The sequence below is a fragment of the Seriola aureovittata genome, chromosome 7, assembly GCF_021018895.1.
Source record: "Seriola aureovittata isolate HTS-2021-v1 ecotype China chromosome 7, ASM2101889v1, whole genome shotgun sequence".
NCBI lineage: Eukaryota > Metazoa > Chordata > Actinopteri > Carangiformes > Carangidae > Seriola > Seriola aureovittata.
Genome location: NC_079370.1, coordinates 12,470,509 through 12,490,832, shown reverse-complemented (window position 1 = coordinate 12,490,832; position 20,324 = coordinate 12,470,509). Strand labels below are relative to the sequence as shown.

The window sequence follows — 20,324 nt, the reverse complement described above, 5'->3', positions numbered from 1 at the left end:
TCCACGTAAAAGCCCATCCTGGTTCGATACTAGTAGCCAATGAAAACGTTCAATGTCAAATGGAGCCTTTGAAGTCCACGCCCATATGCACTACTCGCAAGGGGTTTTGGGAAACCTAGTTCTGCTGCGTTGTAATAAAACGGACGGTAGCGGGACAGCGAACTACGATCTACACATCCTGGTTTTAAGAGACGTTCACAGGCTTCAGTAGGACAGCAAGACTAAGAAACAGAAGATAAGCTTTTCTGCTGTATTATACTGAACAGTTTGGGATAACTGGATTTTATCATTATGGTATGTAAAGGCATGTGTACCAACAGAAATTACGTTGATTCGGTATGCTAAAGCTAACTTAGTTAACTGACAGGATGCAGGAGGACAATGTAGACTAATGTCAGCTAACGCTTCTTGTCCTGACAACGGAACTTGCTAGCTAATAATAGTAATTCTCTTCACCTAATCCTTGTTCTTGCTTACTGCTCTCAGGACATGACACCATGGAGCTAACTAGACTAGCCTGGCAGTTTTCCTCACCCGGAACAACAATTTTCTAACGCTATGTCATTTCTTGAGTAGTTGGTACAGTCTGAGAGACCACAGCTTGTTTATCGTTGGTCAGGACACTTGGCGGGTCGGGAATGAGACGTTTGCTCAGCTTGGTCAGTAATACCACTAAAGTGTGGTTGGCGGTGTCCCCGCTTAAATTAAAAAGCACGCCTCTTCTGTTGTGCACCTCGTCTTTCCAGGGAGACAGCACTTGCAATGGGACGCACACCAAAAAAGCGTTGCTGTCAGACTCTCAGCTGTTTGAAGCCCAGTTTCAGGAGCTGGTGACAGAGCTCACAGAAAGGGACCTCGCCGATCCTGTGCTGGCAGACGCTCTCAACAGGTTGAGAGAGGTATGTATGTTGTCTTGTCCCATGCCGAGTATTGTCTGACAAGTGCTGAACTGCTGTTTCACGTAAGTTCTCTCTGTACCCTTTGCTCATAGGTTTTGGTGTACAATGCCCCTGGAGGAAAGAGGAACCGAGGCCTGTCTGTGATTGGCTCACTGAGGGAGCTTCTCCCACCCTCTCAGCTCACCCAGGACATTGTACAGCGGGCTCTGTTGGTTGGCTGGTGCATTGAGTTGGTATGTATGCAGTATGATATGATATGGCATGTTAAAGGGAAATATATAAGTTACAATGTCACATTGCTCCATAGATGTGCACTGTTGTCAAAAAGCTATTAGTGACATGTTCCTTCACACGCACATTCACCTTCCACATGCATTGTCCTGGTGCAGTAAATACACACTAATGCACCAAGTCCTTTCAAGTCACATTTTTTTACCTGTTCACATTTGACAAAAACTAAGCTGCCTACCCGTTTAATGTTACTATGCCCCTTTTAAACATGTACCTATATATTTATTACCCCATTTTAAAGATTTACGTTATTTGTAACGACGAATGCTGAACAGAGTAGAGCGAGTGTTTGTTATACTTCAAACCAGTTAATTAACACAATCAGCAAATTAATCCATACCTGTTATCTTAACCTTATTGATTTGATAAGATTTTTTTCAGACTCTAGCCTTATAGATTCATGTATTTGTTTTGTTTTGTTTTTTTCATGTGCAACCCAAAGTGTTGCTGAAACTTAATCTCTTAAGCACAGAGTCAGACTGGCTGTTGTAATGACCATTTGCATGTGGTTTGACATCCTCTAAGTCATTAAGTGTTATAACTGTGTCCCCGTTTCTTGCAGCTTCAGGCATTTTTCCTCGTGGCAGATGATATCATGGATGCATCTGTGACTCGGAGAGGACAGCCCTGCTGGTACAAGAAGGTGAGACTTGATGTATTCCAGATACACAGAGACTAAAATGGCTTTTTTTTGTAGTGTGGTAATTATTGTGTGGTATTTTTCACTATGAATGTTGTCAGTTGGCTCAGTTTCTCACGTCAATCCTGCGTGCTTATTTTTAAGGATGGAATCGGTCTGGAGGCCATCAATGATTCATTTCTCTTAGAAGCGTCAATCTACAGACTACTACGCAGACATTGCAGGGACCAGCCGTACTACGTTCACCTACTGGAGCTGTTTACTGAGGTACTATACGTACTGATTGATTACACACCCACACTAACACAGGATTATGACTGCATTTCTGTGTGCTTCAGACATCTTTCCAGACAGAGCTTGGCCAAGCTCTGGACCTCATGACAGCCCCCCCTGGACAGATTGACCTCAACAGGTTCACAATGGAGAGGTAATGAAGTGAAATCTGTTAAGTTTGCAGAGAAGAACATTGCCAATATTGTTTACCGCAGCAAATGAATCTAATGGTTTCTCTTCTGTTCTTTCAGGTACAAAGCTATTGTAAAATACAAGACCGCCTTCTACTCTTTTTACCTCCCAGTGGCAGCTGCAATGTACATGGTGAGTGTGTTTATACTGCAAACACATGAGAGGAAAAAAACTCATGGACATGATGGTGATGACACTGAAGTGTGGTAGTGAATTAAAAGTTACAGAACGGGCTTTGAAAAAAGGTTGGAAAATGACCAGACGAAACGAGAGACAGAAACAGAAAATGTCATACACTTTCTCCTAACTATTTTACTATACCTTTGTAGGCAGGGATCAACAGTGAAGAAGAACACAATAATGCCAAACACATCTTGCTCGAGATGGGAGAGTTTTTCCAAATACAGGTAATTACTTTCACGCATCATCCCTCTTTCACGTCACATATTGGGTAATATGCTGCAGAATGTACCGAGTTAATAGCCATCCCATGTATGTCATTTACAGGATGACTACCTTGACTGTTATGGTGACCCTGCTGTGACAGGAAAGATTGGTACAGACATCCAGGACAACAAATGCAGCTGGCTGGTAGTGACAGCCATGGAAATCATGACTCCAGAACAGAGAGCAGAGCTGGAGGTGGGACTAACAACCCTTTCGATTTAAACACTTAAAGATATGCTTTGATATTATGTGGCTGAGTTGTATGCAAAGATTCTGTGGCTCAAATATATTCAGATAAACTAAAGAAGTACAGTAAACTGTATGGCAGCTGGTGATATTCAATCACTTGTCCAGATATACAAACAATACAAACAAAAATGCATTCAAATCTCTGCAGCGATAGAAACTTTTGTCATCAATTATTGTCTGAAATAAATGATTACGATCAAAACTGATTATTCGCTGAGACCAGGGTGCCCTTGTTTTTATCCTTTGACTCCTCCGTGTTTATGATGGCTACCCTCTGAAAGAGAGATAGTACACTCACTCGCTAGCATGTTAGCAGAAGTTGACTTCATTTTCATCTCCTCCTCAGGCATGTTACGGGCGCCACGATGAAGCCAAGGTAGAAAAGGTCAAAGCGCTGTACAACACCCTGCAAATGCCAACACTGTACCACAAATATGAAGATGAGAGCTACCAGCGGCTACAGAAACTCATCGCCTGTCACGCTCAAAACCTTCCTCACTTAGTCTTCCTCAACTTTGCCAAGAAAATCTACAAGAGGAACAAGTGAGAAGGAATGATGAATGATTGGAAGTTATACAAACAGTGTCAGGTGCATCAGCCTGGTTCACGTTTGACTCTTATCATGATGCACAAATGAACACCTCTCGAAATAAAGAGTCGGCCAGGGGCTCTGACCCAAACAGGACTGTGACATTTCAAAGTCCTGCTGGCAGTTTCTTAGCTTTTCAGTGATTTGTAGATATTTGGATGTGGATGTCTTCAAACAGCTTGTCTCTTAAGTTCTATTTATTGAAGCCAGTGCATAATGTACAGTGTAACCAGTCATTTATACAAAGATGACTCCGGGCATTTTCATGTTTATTTGCCTTGGGAAATGTTTGGCCAGATGAAGATACACATTAAATAATATAGCGAAATGGTTTAGTGATGGAAGAATAGATTTATTAACTGATAATAAACTAAAAGGGATAGTACAGATATGACAGGAGATGTATCCTGACTACGGACAGAGGTTCAAGCCTGATCAGCTGTGTTAATTCCATTTATTTTTATATTGCTCCTGGATGTTATTGCTTTTAATAAAAAATATATGTCCAGTATTTTTCTGTCTTTTTCATCTTATTGTGCATGAGTGTGTGTGTGTGTTAGCTAAAATGTAAGCTAAAGAGTTAAAATTAGCTAAAATGTTTGCATAATTAATCAATTAGATAAAACAAAAGAAAATACTGCAACAATTTTGAGAACTGATGAATAATTTCAGTCCTTTCTTAAACAAAACTGCAATTAGTTCTCTGCTTTAGGATTCTCAAATGTGATGATTTGATTCTTTTAATTTGTCATATGTGAGAGTAAATTGAATATGTTTGGGATTTGGACTTTAAGTCAGATAAAAGAAGCTATATTAAGATATTATCTTGGGCTCTAGGAAATCATAATGGGTATTCTGGCTATTTTCTGATTGACTAAATTCATCAATTTATTAAGAAAGTAATTTTAAGATTAATCACTGATTAATATAAATGGTAGCAGCAGCCCTAGCTGGCTATAGGTGAAGTTTGCATGTTAGGTAATTTCCTTAAAGACAGATTAATGAATGCATGAGTGAATTGCTAATGGGATGATTTAAGACAAATTAAAGGAAATTAGGTTCTCCCTGTTAACACTTGGGCTCAAAAAATTAATTTTGGAAAGGAGGTTAAGCTGAAAATGACTTAAGATAAATTGAATGTGATGATAAGGCAAGTAAGGGGTGTGGTTTGGTTGGCATGGGGGGTGAGGGGTGGGAACGTTGGTTTGTTGGATGCTCGCGAGAAGACGGATGCTGAGGCTGTAAACGTCGGAGAGCCTCACATTCACACGGAGGACTGGGATGCGAGAGAGCCCGACGAGATGGAGACCTTCATCCATCTTTACCTGAACCTGATCGTGAGTCGAGTGCCATTTTATTTCACTGCTGTGTATTTATTGTATGTTTTTAAATGAGCCTGCGCGGTCGGGTTCGGCTCAGCAAAACCTCCTGTTCCCACACAGAGGCTGCGTAGATCTGGAAACGTGCAATTCTGCTCTTAACTGATATTTCTCTAACGCTTTTAATGCGTGAATGTGCTACATGTTATGCATTTTGATGGGAAGTCTGAATATTATGTGTAACATTTGAGTTATAATATGGGTGGATGGGCCTGTATATCAGGGCGATGCGGTTGGAGGTACCCCCTCCTCCCCCTCCTCCTCCTCCTCGCCCTCCTCCTACCCTCCCTGTCTCCATCAGCTCTGTGGGATCAATAAATGCAGGGGTAAATACTGTGCTCAGGACGGGTTAAATTACATATGATGATATGATGTTTTTTTTGTTTTATTTCAAGGCTGTCTTGTCTTTAATAGCCATTCAGACGAAGGCCCAATGTAAGCAATCACTTGAGTGATTTGTATTCCTCAGTGATGTGAAGGGCACTGTGGAGGAATATATGAGCAATAGCCTTTGGTAGATGGGCTTTAAAAGAGGCAGACTTGGAGTTGGTCAGTGCCGCTGTCTGATTATTTCATGCTCCAGTTAGATTTGCCTTATGTTCAGTCATTGCTCTAGGTATGGTGTTTTTTTGTTTTTTTTATAAAAAGCAAAACGTCATTTCTTTTTGATCTAGATCTTGCTGTCTCTTGTCTGCTTGTCAGGACGGACATGGCACAGATGGAGACAGCTTGACTACTGTAAACTCATGAATATCAGAGCTCAGTGAAGCTGAACAGAACAGATGAAGACGATGAGTGACATTTATTAGGCTACAAACAAGCTGACGATTATTATCATGGGGGACCATTTCATGTGATATGTATGTGTGTGGGTGTTTGACTTTGAATAGATACTGTATATAACACCTGGAAACCAAGAAGCACAACAAGGTGGACACATACATTGAAAAAAAAAATTGAAGCTGCACTTCTCTTATGTACATACAAGTATTTATTTACTGAACTCAAATTACTGTAGCATCTCAATGCTGTCCCCAAAATGGTGCTTCAAAAATTTGAATTTAATTACACATATTTTTATCATTATCATTAAATGTCTTGTTATGTGCATGCAACAGTCCAAAATCCAAAGATACTCAGTTTACTATGATAAAATGCCATGAAAACAATTCACAATTGAGAAGCTGGAACCAGCGAACATTTGGTATTTTTGCAACTTTTAGCAATTAATTGATTATCAGAATAGTTGTTGGTTAATTTTCTGTTGATTTATTAATTGACTAATCATTTCAGGTCTAATTACTTTCCTTGAGTGGTGATGCCTGAAGATGTGTTTTTTTTTGTTTTTTTTACAGGAATGTGTTTGAGACAGTGTGTGCGTTCGCATCACCGCTGTGTCCTCCCAGGACTTGGGCCGTGATAATTATAAAACGGAAAGCCTAAAAGCAATTGGGTTTTAATGAATTGTCCTGACGATGGATTTTTAACTTCAAAGACTTAGCCTAATATGAAAACATCGTAGAGCAAGAAAATGGTCTTTGATGAGCAGAGTTTGCTCATAGTCGTTCACTGTGTGTCTCCTTTGATGTTACAGGATCTTGGGAGTGAAGCCAAGATGTGACCGTCACGGCGCGTCATTGTTTGGATCCCTCCAGCCTTTACAACACTTGTTTCTATAGCAACAGATATATCACAGTATCCTAAAAAGTCCCATTTCCACAATGCAGTCCTCTAGCAGCTCCTCTCAGCCTCCAAAGCCGCGGCGCTTTGACGTCAGCAGAAGGACCAATACCTTAGCTGCACCAAAGTCTCATGGCCCTGGTTTTCAGAGGGAGGATAAAAACATGAACACAATCACCACATCCTCCCCACGCCGGCCTACTAAAGGCCCCGCTGCACCCACCAGGACCAGGGTGGGAGTGCAGCCTCGAGCTCCAGTAAACCAGTCCAGGTTTTCCTCTCAGAAACAGGGTACCACCATCTCCAAACTAGCTAAACCCAAACCCAAGAATGCTCGTGCATCTGCAGCAACCAAAATTGCACCTGCAGCTGCTCCGCCTCCTCCGCTTCCATCCGTTCTCCCTCTTGACCCGAATTGCAACGAGCCGAGCCTCCCGTGTCTGTGCTGCGATGGCCGCTCCCCACAGGACAACAACAGTATGTTCAACCATAACCACAATAACAACAACACCATCTCTCTCAGACAGCAGCTACAGCTTCCTCCTCCTCCGGCCCCGTTACCCCAGGGGAAGGATGGGACGGGGGCCAAGGAGCAACGTCAACCTCCATCACAAGTGCAGGCCCAGCTGGAGCCCTCTGCCTGCCCTGCTGCCAGTCTGGAAAATGAAGACAAACATGCAGGTGAAAGCGAGGACCTGGACAACAAGAAAAATGTAAAAGTAGAAGAAGAAGACGACGAAGAAGAGAGCAGTGGGGATATTGATATCGATGATGATGAAGAGGAGGCTGACAATGATGACGACGACGATGATGATGACACTCTGGTGCCCTCATGCTGTGACTGCCCCCCCTCCCTCCTGGAGTTCTCACTCTCCTCTTCTACCTCCTCATCCTCCACTTCCATCAGCTCCTGCTCTGATCTGGAGTCTGACTGTGCAGATCAATCCGCCTCCATCTGCTCTTCTCATGACCAAGAAAATCTCTCCGTCGCTATGTCCCCCAAAGACCATTCTCTTCCTCAAGCCCCCGAATGCCAGCCTCCTGCGCGCTCACCCCCATCCCTTCCTCTTAGTCGCAATCCCTTCACCTTAGCATCACATTCCCCGATTCCCCCTTGCTCCCCAGATGAGGGCTATCCCTCGGCCCTGGACTCCCCTTCTCCTGATTATTTAGGAGTCAAAGGGGATTCTGAGGTCACCAAACTAGGTTTGCTCGACTTTCTAGAATCAGTAGGGGAGTTTGGGAAAATGGAGCGCTTCAGCCAGGTGATCCAAGTGGCTCGTTGGGATCTGGAGGGGGAACAGCACTGGGATGTTCTAAGGGATCGGTTAGATCACCTGGATCGCTTGGAGAAAGTCAACCGAGAGGTAAAACTGGCCTACATCGCCAAACTCCATGAGAAGGGATTTGACCTCGGAGACCTGGAGGAACAGGACCTCTCGGATGTCATGGATGAAATGGGCAACATCGACATTCCCTGGAAATTGTATAAAAACCGCGGGGGAACAATGGGAGACTCTCAGGAGTTTTCAGATGCTGGGGTCGACCTCACTGCTCCATCAGACTGCGATGATCCCCTCGTTCCAGATTCCCTCACCCCTTCCCCCGTCGAGCCGCCACCTAGACCCCCGAAGCCTCCAGCGCGTCACGCCAGCGTGAGCTCTTACCTCCACACCTACATCAATATCAGCAGGGAGACCACTTCCATGGCTGTCTCCACGTCTCCTACACTGTCTACTTTCTCCCCTAACTCATCATCCCCCACGTTCACCACTTTTAGGTGCGAGAAACCCCTACCTCCATCTCCACCATCAGTTCCTCCTCTCCCTGCCTCTAAACCGGTACCTTATCTCACCCTCTATACCACTCCTTCTCCACCTCCAGCTATCCCAACCCCAACTCCTCCCATCCCTCCCCCTCGGAAGCGCCACCTTGCCAGGAAGGAGGCACAGCGGCTTGCTGCTCTTCAAGTCGAACAGGAAAAGACCCCGCTGTCGCTACCACCTCCTACCACGCGGCCACCACCTCTTCCTCCTCCACCTGTTATCTCTATCTCCACATCCCCCCCTGCCATACCACCTCCACCTGCCCTGCCTCCTCCCCCCTCCTTCCATGCCCTGGATGTAGAGATTCGGAAGTTATTGATGCTTGCAGGATTGACCCAAGCTGAGCTCCTCAAACTCAGCCCAGAGCTTGGTGTCTGCGTCGGAGGGTTAGAGGATGAGGGAGATGGAGATAATCGTCTTCCATCTAGATCTGTGGAGTCACATGAGTTCAGACTACAAGACAGGGAGGAGGAGAAGGAATTTGATGCTGAATTCGTGGCTAGAGGTGGATGCAGCAGCAGAGGAAAGTTGGATGGAGATCATAGAGTAGATATCGCTGAAGAAGGCAAAAAGAGAGAGGAGAGCAAAGACACACAAAGGACCACCTCCTTCACAGAGATGGCAAGAAGAAGGAAGAGGAACGGTGGTGTGACTTCCGACCATTACTACAGCACTGGTCTTAGCAATACACAAGAGACTAAAGCACAGAGCATGAGCTTTGAGACTTTCCATTATCCTCCTGAGTTACCAGATTCACCTCCCCCTCCTCCTCCTCCTCGCCCCTTACCACCAATCCCCCCGTCTTTGCCACCCCTCAAAGTCAGCACTCTCCCTGCCAACTCTGCACAACCTGAGCGATTTGATTGGCTTATAGCGTTCACACCTGATTGTGACGCCCCGCCACAGCCTCTGGCCCTGGAAATGAGAAGATCTCACATGGAAACCCAAAGGAAGCCCAGTTCGTCAGGGTCATCTCCAGGGTCAGCGCCAAAAGTCACAACTTTCAAAGAGCTGCGTTTCCGCAACAAGAGCACTTGCCCCCAAACAAAGGTGATCACTGACCCAGACCCTGACCCCACAGTCATCACTCCAGATGCAGATATACTGTACAACCTGAAGTGGAGGAGAGAGAAGGCAGGCACCGATGGCAACCAGTGGGAATACACCTCTCAGGCTCAGGCCCTGTTCATGCAGCCGCCGCCGGCTCTCACCTCAATGGCTGCTCTGAAGGAAATGCTCAAGAGAGCTGACGAGGAGGGCGGTCAACCGGAGCTGTGCCCATCACAGAAGATTGGCTGCTCAGTCAGTGACAGCAGCCTGTGGACCATGGGCAGAGAGTGGGAGGGTGAGGAAGTTAAGAGGGAGGAAAAGGAAGGGAAGGAAGAAGAAAAAGAGGAGGAGGTGGAGGTGAGAGGACGTGCCGATGGAGGAAGGACTTTTCAATCAAGAACTACAGGTGAGTATGAATTCCATGATAATGCTAATAATGATAAAGATCTTCGTTCGTGTATGTGCATTTTTGTGTGTGTGTGTGAAAGAAAATAAATACATCAGAGTAACTTAGTGTAACTCAGTGGACGACATGACCAACCTGAGATGGGCAGATGATGAGAAACAGATGGAGAAAGACAGTCAGCGTGTTCACTTTCTCAGTGGTGCACAAATAACATGCTTGGACAGAACAGTAGAAGGAAATAGAAAACCAAGGGAGATTAAAATGTAGACTCATTTATGGACATGATAAATGGAATGAGAGCAAAGAGACGGAGGACGAGCATGAGTCACAGAAAAGGATTATGCGTGATGATGTGATGGATAAATGATGACGAGGGATAAACAGAGGGTGATTTCAGACGGAGGAGGCAAGTAAGACAATAGAGGCTGGAGAAGAAGAAGTATGAACAAGAGGGAGAGATGGAGGGATAAAGACAGGGAGTGGGGTGGAGGTAATATGAGGAGAAAGGGGAGGTTGGAAACTTTCCAGCCAGTATTTCCTGTACTGGTTATCAGAGTGTGATGTCACCACTGCCTTATTCAATTATTCATCCACTCTTCAGACCAAGGGGAGGGGGATAATGGAGGCCCCGCTGAGCTCACTACCTTTCTCTTTCTCCTTTCTCCCTCCAACTCTCAGCTCACATCTCTCTTGTTTTATCTTTCTGTCTGTAAAATTCTATTCCCAATCTTTTTCCCCTTTGCAGTAGTTTTAAATCCCATCAGCTTTGGATGTTTACATGCTTTTCTCTTGCTGTCTATCCTGTCTCCTCACCATCCCCCCACCTGCTCCCCATAGTGGCACAGATAGCTCAGATCAAGTTACCCATCTCAGGCAGTGCTGCAGTAGGCCACATAGAAATTAAGGATTAGATTGGCAAAGTCTAGCTACAGTAGGCTGTAGGTTCATTTTAAAAATCAGCTTTTAATGTTATTAGTGCAACAATTTCTGTGACATTTATGTCATTACTTTATTGTCATTATTTCACAAATTTACCTGTGTATTCTAATGATCAGATTAATGACAGTTATGTGCTGTGGAAGTTTCCCCCAAATCACTGCAATGAGGTGTGGTGGCCATGGCATCAGTAGGTGTGTACACCTTTAAGAGCCAGAGGGGTGGATCTTACTACATGGACCAATGGCTGAGAGCCAGTGTAGGGGAAAAATAGGAAGTATCATGTGTTGGTTACAGTTCAAAGACAGCCCAAGTCTAACCAAGGTATGGTTGCTTTCTAGCTCATTTTATAGCCCACAACTTAGCAGTCTGTCACAGGTAATTGAGTGTAATGAAAACTGTGTTGCCATAGTCTCTGAAGCAGAGACAGAGACAGTCACAGTGATTGAGCAGGAACGGGCAGAACTCTGTTATCTGTTGACTGACTCAGCATTACACTGTATGCTGTACCGGTGGAGAGGGGAGGGGTAGCGGGGAAGGAGCTAGAGAGAGATAGAAAACAAAGGCAGAGAACAGGAAGCGAGAGAGAAGGTGATCCAGAGGTGATGATGGCATGCACTGCAGTAAAGTATGAAACATTTAGCGTAAGGATTGGCACCCACTGTGGTGTCTTATACTTGATATTCATAATTGCATGTTATGTTATGAAATAGAAAGTGAAACCAGATGCCTTAAACAAAACCCGGATTGTTAACCTATGATAACCCTTGGATTAATAGTGGCATTTCCATTATGGTGAATGAGTGTTTCTTCTATTTCTACTATGCAGCTGTGAGACTGCTCATGAGTTATTCTTGCAGTAGTATCATTTCCTGTTGTGTCAAACCCTTCTAAGCGAAAGTCTGTCGTTATTGCCCTTCATAAATCAGCTCCATTGACTCTCATACACTGTCAATTTGTAACTGTCAATCAACTATTTTACCTGTCAAGATACTGCATTACTGCATGATGTTACATGATGATGATTTCTGCTGGAATACATTCATGAATGTGCATTTTTCTCTCGACTGACACTAACATTTTCTGCATCTCTCTCTCCTTCCCATTTCTTTGCCACATTTTTTATTACTTTACTCTTCTTTATTTTCCTCACCTTTCCATCCCATTCTGTTGTTTCCATTGTTTGTCCATGGTTCCGCTTCGCTCCCTCATATTACTCTGCTTGTGCGCCTGCCCTCTCCATTTGGACTGCTGCACCTTACAATTTTTGGCCTTTTGACCCTTCCCTATAAGCAGTTTCCTCCCCCCCACTCTCCCTCGCCCAGTCCTCCCAACCCTACTTCCTCCACACTGCCCTCCCTTCCTTTCGCAGAGGCTACTGTAACTCCCAACCCTTTGCAGATCCAAGGCCCCACAACCATGTAGGCAGGGAGTCTACAGACAAACACTGCAGCACACAGTGGACCCCTGCTGCCAGCTCAGCTTGTATCCACAGAGATGATTCCAGCATTGATTTAAGCTCTGGGTTTAACTGCGATTCCCTGGCTGATCTCAGTGTAGACTCTCCTCGTGATTATGGGAATATCTCTAAGCAAAACACACTCTCGGCATACCAATCTATCAGCGATTCCAAAACTAACGACAGGGAGTTTGTGTCTGACTCCATTTGTAAGTTTGACTCTCTCTACTGCAGTGACTCAGAGAAGAAGCATGACACAGACATTAAGTCAGATACACCTGTTAGTGGCACCACTGAGGCACCAGGTTGCACCACTCCATATAAGAACATAGATGTCATGATGACACATTCAAACAGCATCAGTGCTAAGGATTCCCTGTATTCAGAAAAGTGCACACACTCAAACACTGACCACAACAGCAACAAGGTCAGGACATCCAAAGAACTTCCTCCTCTCCCCACTTATTACCTGTACCACCCTAAGAACTGCCCTCTGCACAGGGGTGCCCCTCCACGCCTCTCCCCTATCGGAGCCCTCTCCCCTCCCCACCGCCCCGGAGTGCCCCCCTCAGGCGCAGCAGGCTCCTGCCTCAGCTCCCCGCTTTTCCCCCGCTCGCACACCTTGCCTGCCCTTGCTGCTCCCCTCTACTATCCAAACCTCTACCCTCCTATACCGCCCAGGGCGCCCCCCCTACCCCCAAAACTCAACCAGGCTCCTCCGCAGTCACGCGTGGCGAGTAAGATTTCTCTCTCTCTTCTCCCTCCCTACATCTTACACTCTATCTCTTTGTCTGACATCTAGCTTGCATGCGTGTCTGTCTGTCTCTTTTACTGTCTGTTTCTGTCTTTGTTCTCTGCTCTGGATGTGGTTGCCCTCACACTTTTGTCACTTTTTCAACCTGGGGGATTTGCAGATTTGAAAGAACTGGGTAACTCTAGCTGCTTTATGTATCAGAAGCCTGCTCCCTGCAGGTCATCTGATACGTCTTATCTACACTGTCCTTTCAAATTTGCAAAAGGCCTTCAGAAGGGTAACAGCTGTTCTTGTTAGAGGTTGTCTAGAGTCACACTCATCACTCTCTCTTTGTCCACTTTCTCCGCTATCTGTCTGTCCTTGTGTCCGTCTCGTCTTGTCTGTCTCCATGTTGTTGTTGCACGCTGTGTGTGAAATTGACACATACATTTCATGCAAAGCACAACCCAAGTAGCTGGTTGGTGGTGTTGTAGTGTAAAAAAAAAAAAGAAAATTGAGGCCCATCGCATCTTGTTCATTATATGAATGTTTGCATCTATGTAACTGGTTTATATAACGCCATTTATATAAACATGAGTATGTATACAACACCCACCCTTTGCACATGTGTTATTGTATCTGAACTGATTCTTGTGGTAGCTCAGTTGTTTCCCTTCTTGCTCAGCAGTTCTTCCTATGTATGCTTACGCTTATACTAAGTATGTGTGAGTGTTAGTGTGAGTGTATCTGTGGGAGTGGAGGTTAATGCATGGGATCCTGATGCAGACCCTGATGCAGACAAGAAGTTGTCTTCACAGATCCAGATGTTGAACGCTCACCACAGTGAAACAGTATTTGCAGAATGTGTTCACACACTGTTTGTTGTCAGTCGTACCATCTGCTTCTATCTGCCTTTATCCAATGCTTCTCCACTGCTTAATTGCTCTTACTAATAACATTGATATTTCAGTTACGGCATTTCTGTCTGTGGTGATTCATTTTGCTTCTGTTGAATTTGTTTGTTTGTTGTTTTTTTTTATAAACATTTGTACACTTAGTAATTGCGCTTTCACTGTCGCTGTCAGCTGTTCGCAGTGTCTCATTCGCTGGCTCCGTACAGAGGGGAGAGACGTCCTGGATGGGCGAAGATGTGAAGTTTCCAATGAGAGGTCTCGGCCTGTCCTCTCTGTGTCTGCAGGAGAAGAAAGGTGTGGGTTGTCCCCTGCCCAGCTGTGCATCGTTGTCTTAGACTCAACCAATGCTTTCTGTGTTTAACTGTAGACCATTGTTCTTCTTCCAGCTCTGGTCAGTGCGGTCAGTGTGGCGGTGGAAGCCATTTTGGCCCAGTTCAGCTCTTCTCGGACTGTAGTTCAGAAGGTCAGTCACCGTTGAATTTCCATCATTATGGATATTTCTTTTCTGTTTGAATGACTAAATTTTGTTGTTTTTGTTTGTTTCATGTTAAGAAGTTCTTCGTCCCAACAGATATTGTCATTCTTAATTACATATTATCAATGTCTTTATATCTAGAAAAAATGTCATGTTGTGATAAATGTCTTGTTTATCTCTGAAAATGATTTCCCTCCCTTTCTTCTTGTTCTGACTCCACATGTTTTGTTCCGTCTCTCTTCAGTCTCTCTCAGTTAACAAGGTACTAGAATATCTTTAGATAACCCAGTCTCGTAGATGCAATAATTTCTTTGTAAACTAACTCCAAACTCCCGTCCCAAATCACCTCTCATCACATCATACCAACCCTCATCGCCCCGTTTCTCTCAACCCCTATGTATGTGTCCCATTTTCCTTCCCTCCCTGTCTTGAGACATCCTTTTTGATCTCTTCCCCTGTCTCTTCGTATCACTGCACATCTTTTTCCTCACCCTGTCCCATTTCACCCCCACCATGCGTTCCACCCATGCTCCTCATTCCTCTCCTCTCCTCTCCTCTCCTCCCCTCTCCTCTCCTCCCTTCTCCTCTCCTCTCCTCTCCTCTCCTCTCCTCTCCTCTCCTCTCCTCTCAGGCCTTATCAGGAGACAGCACTATAAATCCATCTCTGGGCCGTCTGGTGCTGCAGTGCCTCTGCCCCGCCCTGCACAGCTTGCTGACCGATGGCTTAAAACCCCACCAGAGTGACCTGATTGCAGGCAGGAGGCCAAACTCTGCCTGGGGCCTGGTCCAGGCCTCCACCAAGCCAGGTAGCATAGCAAGGATCATAGAAAAATGAACTTATTTAGACTTGGATAAGATTAAGATTTGGATGTTAGGACGTCATTTCTGTGGGTTTTATTTCACGGTAGATGATAATAAACTCATGACTTTGTCTGTTTGTCCACACATCACTCAATACTTAGATTTTAGTGTCTAAAATGCTGAATAAAGTGAACAGCAGGATGCAGATATTGATTTGCCTGTGAGTGCCAAGCATCATTGCAATTTTTCCCTAAACTCTATAAGTTCCTCCGTTGAGTCCTTTCTCTGTCTGCACCTCTTCATGTGTATTTTCTCCTCTTCCTCTCAACACATTTTTCAAGGTCCTAGAACGCAAGCCTTGTTCAACCTACAAGCTCGAGTCGGGGAGCTTCCCCAGCTCAGACAGAGCAAACACAGGTTCAATGCGTTCCTCCTTGGCCTACTGAAGTAAGTATTCCTCTCTAGTCTCCACTGGTAGCACAAATCAATAATTAAAAAATACAATGTAATTTTTCCACTCTATTTTGAATTCACTGCAGATTTCCTCTTTGTATTCTCAGTTTTCTTCTTCTCTCTATTTTTTCTTCCAGTACCAAATCTCTTGACTTCTGGCTGTCTCACCTTCAGTCCTGCAGTGGTAAGTTTCCTTCATGTCCATGTGGTGACTGTTTTGAACGTGAATTTGAGCAACAGTGATTTCTTTTTCTCTCAGATGTGTTGGAGACATACCACCGTCCCACCTCCTTTATGCGTCTGTCCCTGACCACCTGCCAGCCTCTGTTCGAGGAGCTGCTGCTCGTGTTGCAGCCTCTCAGCCTGTTGACCTTCAACCTCGACCTGCTTTTCCAGCACCACCATTTGGAGCCAGACAGTCACAGCCCAGAGATCCCCAGTCCGCCCTGTCAGGATGCAGGGTTCCAGAAGTCCACAAAGGGGTCCCAATCCAAAATCACAGGCAGCAGATATATGGAAAGCCTCTCAGAATTAGACATTGGAAGCCCGGAACGTCAGGCAGCTAAAGAAAAACCCTCAACATTGGCTGATCCAAAGAACAGAGGATCAGGGGAGTCGACACATCTCGGTGCTGCTCCCATAAAGGCTTCGGTCTCTCTCAGTCAGACAAGTCCTCAGCTGTTGTGGGTGCAGGAGAAGGAAATTGGAGAGTTACCTCCTCCTGATGTTGAGGAGGACAGCCTTGCTCAGCAGGCAGGACAGGTAGCCACTTCAGTGTGACTGTTTCAGTATTTGTAATCATTTATGATTGTGTGATCCTGCAGGGCTGACATGTGGTTCTTTTTTTAAATCATAGGTGATCCAACAGGGGTGGGGGGCGGTGATGCGCTGGGGAGGTCGATTTAGCCAGAACCTGGTTGAGCTGAGCCTGTCTGCAGGGATGAAGGAGGAAATGAAGATAGATTTGCCGGACCTCCAGACCCAGACAGGAAGTGACTACACTCCGGTTAGCAGTGGTGGTCAGGTTCCCTGGGGTTTTGGTCGGCTGTTTGGAGCCTCTAAAAGCCCCAACAGCCCAACAGGTCACACACCGCCAACCAGGTTAGTCAATGAATGTGTAGCATGCTGACCTGCTGTGATATACAGTACAATACAGCAGCTGATTTCAACGATTAGTATACGTTCAGCCAAATAATGAATAAATTAAATCAGCTACTGCTGATTGAAACATGAAACTATTCAACCTCACAAATAACCTGCATGGATAGTCTGTTTTTGATTTCCCCGCTTTTTTCATATTCTATCCCCCTCCAGGCGTCCCTCTCAGTGGTTGGCTCCTGGTGTTACAGCACTGACCAGAATGGTGAGCAGCAGCTCCACCCCGATGATGAGGAGGGCCGCGGAGCCTCAGGGAGAAAGTGAGCCAGAGTCAGACAAAGAGGTCGACACACTGGAGATGAAGGACAAACCCCGACCACTCAGGTACAGGAGAAATGAAACGATGGAGATATGAAGGATGGATTTTTGCATTTTTATTGGCTGAGACAGAATGAAATTGGCCGGGAAGGAATAGATCATGCCAGGTCTGCCCATCATGCCTTCTTATTTCTAGTTGTGGCATGATTTGTCCATTTTAAAATGACTTCTTTGTCAAGGGACACTAGAGACTGGTTATCATTTTTGCCTTTGAAAGATTATAATTGGTGACTCACCAGTCTGATTTTGAGTGATCCTGCACTGTGACTCATACAAGATTGGGTTACATCATAAGCTGAAAAAAAATAGTTGGTGTATAATGTAGACCATTTTGTCTGAGAGAGTCTCTGCTGTCTGTTCTCAGGTCAGTACGAACGCTGTGCGACCACACAGGGGCGGGTTCGGAGCTCAGCTTCTGCAAAGGCGAGGAACTCGTGGTGTTAGGAGGCGTCGACCAAGACTGGATTCGCTGTCGTCAGGGGGACAAAGAGGGGCTGGTACCTATTGGCTACACGTCCCTCATCATATGACTTCGGCACCACAACTGCTGCACTCAATCAATAAAAAAAATAAAATAAAAATATATATATATTTTAGGCGAGTATTGAGAGGTGATGGTGAGGCACCTCTACTCTGAAAGGGATATTTCACACTTGCTTGGTTAGAGTTTGAGTTGAGTTCAAACGCCATCTGTTATGCTTTACGTTCATCAGGAGCAGTCTGCAGCCCTCTCCCTTTATGAACATATGGGAGTCCCCCCCCCCCCTATCACAATCCATCCAGTCTGGTAGCATTCAACTAATGGATTTTTTAGCAGCAGGAATGCAGCAGATGGTGTGAAATAATGACTCAAGTCAAATTTAGACCATTTCACACTGGAAGATCTTTGATCTCAGAGTGAAGTATCCCTTTAAATGCCCCTTTCTCAGTTTCGGCCTTCCTCGCCTTCAGCCACTGATCTGAGAAAAAATGATCACAGGGGAAATTCTGTGCAATCAACCACTAGCAGATTCAAGTGGTGTCAGATCAGCGGCTGCCTGTCGTGAGGAGGCGACACTCGACAGCCTGGTAGTAACCGCGTAAATATCTCTTTTCGTCAGCCGCAGAGAGTCGTGGTTCGCAGGCTGTCGAGGGGAGAGAGCATGTCAGAGTACTGGGCCGTAGCTCCTGTTGCATACTGCGTAGTAATGTAGTGAATTGTAGCTGTGTAGATCTGTGTTCTATTGCCCTTTCACCCCTCTTGACTTCTCACCTTTATCGCCTGGTTCATGTGTGTTTTGACATGTTTCTGCTACTATATTTGACTGTATAAATATACATAAAAAAAAGAATATATATATATATAAATATATATAGATACATAAATTGAGATTGTTATTACCAAGATAGATAGAAAAGATAGATGAGCAAGAGAAAGCAGGTAGTGAAACACAAGCAGCAGCTTAATACTGTGGCCACATAGAAGAAGTGGATGATTAATAATGAATGGATTAATTCTTTGTCTTCACATCTGCAACTTTCCACACACATTAAGTGGTTGTCATACATGCAAAAAGAAAGGTGTATGTGTTTGTTTTAAGTATGAAATCCAATATCTTCCCTCTTGTGTGCTTTATGTATTGCCATTACCTTGACATCATATTCATCAAATAATTAGACATAGTGTTATTCATACCGTTAAACACTGTATGCATTGCAATGTGCCATGAATGCTTCGAATTAATGCCAGAAAATATCTTTCTGTCCCGACACAGTTTTAGAGGATAGTATCAGACAACAGCAATCTGTAGCTAAGCTCTCCACTCGTCCAAAACCTCACAGGGCCAACGTGGGTCACAAAACTATGCTCAGCTCTTGTTCAACACTATCTGAACTTAAAATTATATAAGAAAATCCATGATGTATGTAATTCATAACTGCTACTGTAAAGTCTGTAGGTTTGGTGGCTGGTCTTCACCTTGTACCTCAGCTTTTGTATTTAACTTTTACCCCTTCCTGCCATGTTTGCTGATCATAATCATTGGTATTAATGATAGTGGTAGTAGAAGTGGTAGTGGTGGAAGTGATATGTTGATTCTAATGTTGCTCATATGAAATATGTTGCTTTGTGTCATAGATTTATTAGTTATTCTCTAGATTCTGTATTTATGACTATGCATATGGATAAATGTACAACTAAAATCCTTTTTTGTTTGTTTTACAAAGCCATGATTATAATTTAATGTTCTCATGCAAGGTGCCACCTTAAGTCCTAAAGTAATATCTTAAATAGTTAAAAGTGAAAATAAGAGTCTGGTTAAAAAAAAAAAAAAAAAAAAAGACCTGACACTAAAGAGCCTCCATTGAATTCAGCAGGAATGTTTCAGTGCTATCGATCAGGGAAAGCTCAGTCCTTAAAAGGTTCCTCATGTTATTGTGTCAATGCCATGTAGCATGAGATTACTGTCACTATGGCAACAGTCGAGTAGCATTATGTTAAACCAGTGCTCATAACTTGTAACTTGTGATCACAATAAAATGCCATCAAATGGATAATACCTAGGTGTTTACAAGAAATAACGTCTAGATAAAGATAGTATATGAGTTGACACATTAAGTTGTGTTAATGCTTTTTTTCTGTTTGTTTGTGTATATTCTGTTTTTCAAAAGTGAGATTATACTCTAAATGCGTTTGTTTGAAAGCTGTTAATTTATTGGATGTACTATTTATTGATCTTGAGGTTTTTTGAAAGGAATAGCTCTCTATTTGACCCATCGGGTGTCTCTATCTATCTGGGTTCTTTGTGTGTGAGTGAGAAAGTGTGTATGTGCGTGCACATGGCAGCATATGAGGCAGTGAAAGCAGCGAAGAGTGTGAGCACATCTGTGTGTCTGCACATCCTGCACTTTCACTTATGTGTGCATGTGTGTGTTTAACAATGGGTCCTGTACCTCCCTCTCCTCCTCTCTTTCTCTCACTGGTGTCATGTAGCCTGTAGACATCCCCCTGTGTCCTACTATTGCATTTAGTTGAGTGCCCCTCTAGTGTCAGTCACTGTCCACCTCCTGCATGTGCTTGTTTGTAAATACACCAAATAAAATGATCAGTATAAACCAATCTTGCTCAGCTGTTTGAGTCATATTTTTGCAATATAGCTCCTGTAAAATAAACAAAAA

General features: G+C 44.3%; 2 protein-coding genes across 5 annotated transcripts; both read left to right on the top strand.

The window, feature by feature from the left end:
- The first annotated feature begins 130 nt into the window (after positions 1–130).
- fdps (farnesyl diphosphate synthase (farnesyl pyrophosphate synthetase, dimethylallyltranstransferase, geranyltranstransferase)) lies at positions 131–4,091 on the top strand. 2 transcript variants are annotated; one of them, XM_056380893.1, is made up of 10 exons: positions 131–294; positions 747–899; positions 992–1,132; positions 1,753–1,833; positions 1,975–2,097; positions 2,169–2,257; positions 2,355–2,427; positions 2,625–2,702; positions 2,803–2,937; positions 3,338–4,091. In XM_056380893.1, exons 1-10 carry the CDS (start codon positions 292–294, stop codon positions 3,536–3,538), a joined length of 1,077 nt encoding a protein of 358 aa, XP_056236868.1. In that variant the 5' UTR covers positions 131–291; the 3' UTR covers positions 3,539–4,091. The 2 variants fall into 2 exon arrangements, with proteins under 2 accessions (XP_056236868.1, XP_056236867.1); XM_056380892.1 differs by lacking the exon at positions 131–294 and having other exon boundaries at positions 351–899.
- A 694-nt stretch (positions 4,092–4,785) lies between these two features.
- Positions 4,786–20,265, top strand: rusc1 (RUN and SH3 domain containing 1). 3 transcript variants are annotated; one of them, XM_056380939.1, is made up of 13 exons: positions 4,786–4,917; positions 6,554–9,921; positions 12,154–13,053; positions 14,135–14,257; positions 14,350–14,426; positions 14,683–14,700; positions 15,070–15,244; positions 15,581–15,686; positions 15,830–15,876; positions 15,952–16,454; positions 16,549–16,793; positions 17,007–17,174; positions 17,533–20,265. In XM_056380939.1, the coding sequence occupies exons 2-13, from the start codon at positions 6,681–6,683 to the stop codon at positions 17,696–17,698; spliced, it is 5,769 nt and encodes a 1,922-aa protein (XP_056236914.1). In that variant the 5' UTR covers positions 4,786–4,917; positions 6,554–6,680; the 3' UTR covers positions 17,699–20,265. The 3 variants fall into 3 exon arrangements, with proteins under 3 accessions (XP_056236914.1, XP_056236916.1, XP_056236915.1); XM_056380941.1 differs by lacking the exon at positions 12,154–13,053; XM_056380940.1 differs by lacking the exon at positions 14,683–14,700.
- The last annotated feature ends 59 nt before the right edge of the window (positions 20,266–20,324 follow it).